At 50.8% G+C, this 6,296-nt stretch overlaps 1 protein-coding gene across 1 annotated transcript; it reads left to right on the top strand.

The window, feature by feature from the left end:
• The first annotated feature begins 4,447 nt into the window (after positions 1-4,447).
• On the top strand, positions 4,448-5,696 carry LOC100358849 (olfactory receptor 2W3). Its single transcript, XM_089335684.1, is given in 1 exon segment — positions 4,448-5,696. A coding segment is annotated over 1 exon segment (1,047 nt). The 5' UTR covers positions 4,448-4,649.
• The last annotated feature ends 600 nt before the right edge of the window (positions 5,697-6,296 follow it).

Below are 6,296 nucleotides of genomic sequence, written 5' to 3'. Positions count from 1 at the left end.
TGGTATTTGTCCCTTTGGGACTGGCTTATTTCACTCAGCATGATGTGTTCCAGATTCCTCCATTTTGTTGCAAATGACTGGATTTCGTTGTTTCTTACTGTGGTATAGTATTCTAAAGAGTACATATCCCATAATTTCTTTATCCAGTCTATCGTTGATGGGCATTTAGGTTGGTTCCAGGTCTTAGCTATTGTGAATTGAGCTGCAATAAACATTAGGGTGCAGACCTCTTTTTTGTTTGCCAATTTAAATTCCTTTGGGTAAATTCCAAGGAGTGGGATGGCTGGGTCGAACGGTAGGGTTATCTTCAGGTTTCTGAGGAATCTCCAGACTGACTTCCATAGTGGCTTGACCAGTTTGCATTCCCACCAACAGTGGGTTAGTGTCCCTTTTCCCCCACATCCTCGCCAGCATCTGTTGTTGGTAGATTTCTGCATGTGAGCCATTCTAACCGGGGTGAGGTGAAACCTCATTGTGGTTTTGATTTGCATTTCCCTGATTGCTAATGACCTTGAACATTTTTTCATGTGCCTGTTGGCCATTTGGATTTCCTCTTTTGAAAAATGTCTATTGAGGTCCTTGGCCCATCTCTTAAGTGGGTTGTTGGTTTTGTTTTTGTGGAGTTTCTTGATCTCTTTGTAGATTCTGGTTATTAACCCTTTATCTGTCGCATAGTTTGCAAATATTTTTTCCCATTCTGTCGGTTGTCTCTTCACTCTCCTGACTGTTTCTTTTGCAGTACAGAAACTTCTCAATTTGATGCAATCCCAATAGTTGATTTTGGCTTTGACTGCCTGTGCCTCCCGGGTCTTTTCCAGAAATTCTTTGCCTGTGCCAATATCTTGAAGGGTTTCTCCAATGTTCTCTAGTAACTTGATGGTGTCAGGTCGTAGATTTAGGTCTTTAATCCATGTTGAGTGGATTTTTGTGTAAGGTGTAAGGTAGGGGTCTTGCTTCATGCTTCTGCACGTGGAAATCCAATTTTCCCAGCACCATTTATTGAATAGACTGTCCTTGCTCCAGGAATTAGTTTTAGATCCTTGATCAAATATAAGTTGGCTGTAGATGTTTGGGTTGATTTCTGGTGTTTCAATTCTGTTCCATTGGTCTATCCATCTGTTTCTGTACCAGTACCATGCTGTTTTAATTACAACTGCCCTGTAGTATGTCCTGAAATCTGGTATTGTGATGCCTCCGGCTTTGTTTTTGTTGTACAAGATTGCTTTAGCTATTTGAGGTCTCTTGTGCCTCCATATAAATTTCAGCACCATTTTTTCCAGATCTGAGAAGAAGGTCTTTGGTATCTTGATTGGTATTGCATTGAATCTGTAAATTGCTTTTGGGAGAATGGACATTTTGATGATATTGATTCTTCCAATCCATGAGCATGGAAGATTTTTCCATTTTTTGGTATCCTCTTCTATTTCTTTCTTTAAGGTTTTGTAATTTTCATCGTAGAGATCTTTAACGTCCTTGGTTAAGTTTATTCCAAGGTATTTGATTGTTTTTGTAGCTATTGTGAATGGGATTGATCTTAGAAGTTCTTCCTCAGCCATGGCATTGTCTGTGTATACAAAGAAACACATTTTTTAAACATTAGAGTTAGACTTTGTAGGGGGAAGGACTCTCTAGGATTCGTCAGGCAGAATCAAGGAAAGAGGATCTATGGTGTGAGTTTTACTTTGCCTGAGGGGACCCCTCAGCCTGCACCCCCTGCCCCGAGGGCACCTGCGTGTCTCTGCTTGCCAGCCATGCTTCTGCTTCCGTTGGTTTCAAGGTCTTTAATATTCCAGGTTTAAAGATTTATCTGTATTTTAAGATTTCAAAGCTACATTTTTATCTAAAAATGTGAGCATTTAAAAATGAACTGAAATCGTCCATCCTGTGAGTGCCCCAGTCTCCAGGAGCTGAGACAAGCATGGGTCCTGGCTATGGCTTGGGTGCAAACACATCTGAGATGGAGCAGGGGCACTGGGGGTGGTGACTGCTCTGCCAGCACCCTGGGCAGAAGGGCATTGCCCTGTGACTCTGGGCACACCCCTGGGCTCCCAGGCTCCCAGCTACACTGTCCCCCGAGTGGGTGGTCACCGTCTGAGCAACCCCCGGTCTGCAGTCCTTGGTCTGTTTGCTGGAGGATTCAGTTATTGCCCGTAGTGTGGCGTCACGGAGAGGCACTGTTTCCTGTGGTGGGGGGTAGGGAGGGTGAGATTTGAAGAGTGCAGTACTAGGTCTTCCAGGGGACCTTGTATGGTGCTTGGTCACCTGGTGGGTGGCCCAGCTTAGCAGAGCACCTGTGCTGTGCCAGGTGTGAGAGATGGCTTGGTCTGGTCGGCACCAGGAGGGGAACCTTGACAGTGGTGACAAATCCATGTGACGTGCAGGGCACTTTGCTATGTACAAGCAAAGGTGCCTAAGTAGGGCCAACAAGATCCAGTCTACGGTGGCTGCAGAGGGACTTGGGGAGGGTGGGAGGCCCAGAGAACTGTGCACCAGGACCCTTATGTTGAACAGGATCCGCCTTTCCCACCCAGTCAGGCTTGAACGTTCCTGAGAGGTGTGCGGCAGCCCCAGGGCACTGCAGGGACAAGTCCTCCCGCCCTGTGCTTGTGCTTTGGGCTTGGGGAGAGAAGCAGCATTCATTCCCCCATTTGAAAAACCTCATTTATTTATTCCCATTTATTTATTTATTGCCCATTTGAAAACTCATCTTTGCTGAGTCCACCCAGGTTTGGACGACAGCATGATATGCCCTCTGGGGGACTCTGGCGGGGGGCAGGGCCCAAAGGAGTGGGCATCAGCAGCTTTCTCTGAGAGGAGAGATGGCTGCACGGTGGCTAGGAAGCCTGAGTCCAGCGTCCCCTTTAAATCTGCGCAAGTCCCCAGGGGAGCCTGCCCACCAGCTCAGCCAGGAGACGATCCTGGCATCCAGAGTCAGCCCTGGCCACTACTCTGCTCTCCTGTCACAGCCGGCTTGAGACTGAGACCCTGAGGCTGCGCAGAGCTTTGCCAGGTGCGGTGGAATTACTGCAGTGACCTGTGCCTTTCTCCCTGCTGTTCACTGTTTTCATTTTAGGAAATTCTTGTTTAGTAAGGTGGCTGGGACGATGATCCCTGAGAGGGATGATGGAGTGAAGAGGATGCAGCAGTGAGTGCAGAGGGCAGGAAACAGTGCATAGGGAATCCTCTGACTCCAACGTTCTACCACACACACACGTGCTCTTCCCAACGCCATGAGCTCGTTGGGTATTAGGTGTTAAAGATGGGGTCATGGGAAATGAAAGTCGCCCCGAGCCGGAAGTGTGTGCTTGGAGATCCTGGTGCTGTTTAAGAGAAAACCCAGCCACACCTACACACACCCCTGTGTTCCACTGTATGCAGGATCTCCATCATACGATTCGTGATGTATCCCCAGAGAGAGAGCAGGTGAGAGGGCAATGCAGTGACACTACACACAACCTCTCTCTATACTCTATTTAACTTCCCACTTGTTTAGAGTATTATTCTTTTGGATAAACTTCCGGCTGATGTCACATACACATACTTCTGAGACGTTGCTAAAATTTGTCTCCAGCTCAAAGCGGTGTCGTCGTCTGTTGACTCATGCCTGGAACGTCACCCAGGTGCATTACTTCAAAGTATTTTCTACTTCAGGGCTACAAGAATGAAGAATCTAGCGGTGGCTGTATATCAGTTGGGAGTTAATAAATGCAGGATACATTACTAGACGTGGAATTAGTGAGGCCAAAGTAAAGGCGTGATTTTAAGTTCAATGGGAGACATTTGTTTCTTTTGTTAAAATGACACTTATGGGGCGGTGTTCCATATAGCAGATCAGACACTGACTGGGATACCTGTAACCCAATCAGAGTGCCTGGTTGCAGGAACCGCTCCATTCCCAGCGCCAGCTCCTTGCTCACACACACACTAAGAGCCAGCAGGTCATCCATGTGGGATGGCTGGATTGAGCGCCAGCCCGCAGATTCTGCCTGGTCCCGGCTCTCCTGTGAGGGCATGTGTGAAGCTGCTGAAGGGAGATGCATCCCCACCCCTCTCTCTCCACCTCCCCTCATCACTCCGTCTCACTGCCTTTCAACATATTAGATAAGTGAAGGTATAACACAGTGTCAAGATGTGTGTGTGTATGTTTAAAACAGTAATATTTTAGGGATCGCTGAGAGGTGCCATTCCGCATAAACCCAGGGTCCATGGGAGTGGCATTTCCCACTTCTGACCTCTGGGCAGGGCTGGGTTTCCAAGCACTCACCTGTGTGGAGAGGAATGCTGCATTTGTGTTTTAGCTTTCCTAGCACAAGCCTCTGTGAGGACACTCACAATGTTTAAAGTGACTTAGGTGCTTGTATGGCATTATTTTCTGTGAAATGCTTCTTCAAAGTAATTGGCTGCTTTCATTTTGTTACAGATCCTCCTAGCCTAATGCATTGAAAAAACAAAACATTAAACAAGGTAGACGTTCGATTGTCTTGAACAATCGTCCTAATTCTCCAGACTGTGTCGTTACGGCCGCCCACAGTGCACAGGAGTGCTTTAATACGCACCAACATTAACTCAAATCTTGCAACACAGCAAACAGTAAGTCTGATGATGCGGGGTGCTCCTGTCAGTGTGGGTAACTGTTCCTGGCAGGAGAGATGGACAGAACCAATGACAGCAGCCTTGGGGACTTCATCCTGGTGGGCTTCTCCCACCACCCCCTTCTGGAGAGGGTCCTGTTTGCGGTCATCCTGATCGCCTATGTGCTGACCCTGGTGGGCAACAGCGCCATCATCCTGGTGTCCCGGCTGGACCCGCACCTGCACACCCCCATGTACTTCTTCCTCACCCACCTGTCCTTCCTGGACCTGAGCTTCACCAGCAGTTCCATCCCCCAGCTGCTCTACAACCTGAGTGGGCAGGACAAGACCATCAGCTATGGGGGCTGCTCCATGCAGCTCTTCCTGTTCCTGGCGCTGGGGGGCGTGGAGTGCCTGCTCCTGGCCGTCATGGCCTACGACCGCTTCGTGGCCATCTGCAGGCCCCTGCACTACTTGGCGATGTTGAGTCCCAGGCTCTGCCTGGGGCTGGTGTCCATGGCCTGGGGCTGTGGGGTGGCCAACTCCCTGGCCATGTCTCCAGTGACCCTGAGCCTGCCACGCTGCGGGCACCGGCATGTGGACCACTACCTGTGTGAGATGCCGGCCCTCATCCGCATGGCCTGTGTGGACACGGCAGCCGTGGAAGGCAGCGTCTTTGTCCTGGCGGTGGGCATCGTGCTGTGCCCCCTGGCGTTCATCCTGGTCTCCTGTGGCTACATCCTGAGGGCAGTGTTAAGGATGCACTCCTCCTCGGGAAGGCACAAAGTCTTCAACACCTGCGGCTCGCACCTGACAGTGGTGTCGCTGTTCTACGGGAACATCGTCTACATGTACATGCAGCCGGGCCGTGGCAGCTCCCAGGAGCAGGGCAAGGTGCTCACCCTCTTCTACAACATCGTCACGCCCCTGCTCAACCCCCTCATCTACACCCTCAGGAACAAGGAGGTGAAGGGGGCGCTGAGCAAGCTGCTGCTGGGGAGCAGAGAGAGGGAGAAGGCGTGAGCGGGGAAGCTGCAGCAGCAGGGCAAGGTCCTCACCCTCTGCTACACCACCGTCACACCCCTGCTCAACCCCCTCCTCTACACCCTCAGGAACAGGAGGTGAAGGGGGTGTTGACAGGTGGCAGCCTGTGGTTACTCTGTCTGTCCAGGCACTGACGCCATCTGGCGGCATTGGGCCAGACCTGCTGTAAGCCACAACCTCAACTCCTCCCTGTGCCCTGACCCCAGGCCTCAGCCAGGAGTCCAGGCTCTTTTGGACAGAACTGCTCCATGCACCTGCCCACAGCTGACATGTAGGGCAGCTCCAAGGTCAGACAGAGCGGGGAAGAGAGAAGCTTCCAGAAAAGCACATGGGGGTGTGCGCTGCACTGTGGTCTGTTGCTCTCTCTGTTGGTGCCTTGCGGATTCCAGGTCTTTTCCCCAGGATGACCCAAATCTCCCACTGCACTCGCCATGGTCCCAGGGCTTCTCTTGTCTCACTGCCACCCAAGGTGGACTTCAGCAAGGGCGCAGTGTCACAGTACAGATTTACAGAGTCACCGTTTCTCTATGCGTCCACCCAACCTGTGGCATTACCCCGAGGTCTGAGCTCCTGGATGGACCCTGATGGGAGCTGGCTGACCAGGCACGCAGTCACCCCCATGGCCTCAGCGCCTCTCAGGTTGGCTTTGGGCAGTGGCAGGACCTGACTGCGGTCCTCTCT

This window comes from Oryctolagus cuniculus, chromosome 6, assembly GCF_051225735.1.
Source record: "Oryctolagus cuniculus isolate XC-2025 breed Fujian yellow rabbit chromosome 6, ASM5122573v1, whole genome shotgun sequence".
Classification (NCBI taxonomy): domain Eukaryota; kingdom Metazoa; phylum Chordata; class Mammalia; order Lagomorpha; family Leporidae; genus Oryctolagus; species Oryctolagus cuniculus.
The sequence above is the reverse complement of the archived record's forward strand: the minus strand, read 5'-3'. Positions and strand labels throughout refer to the sequence as shown.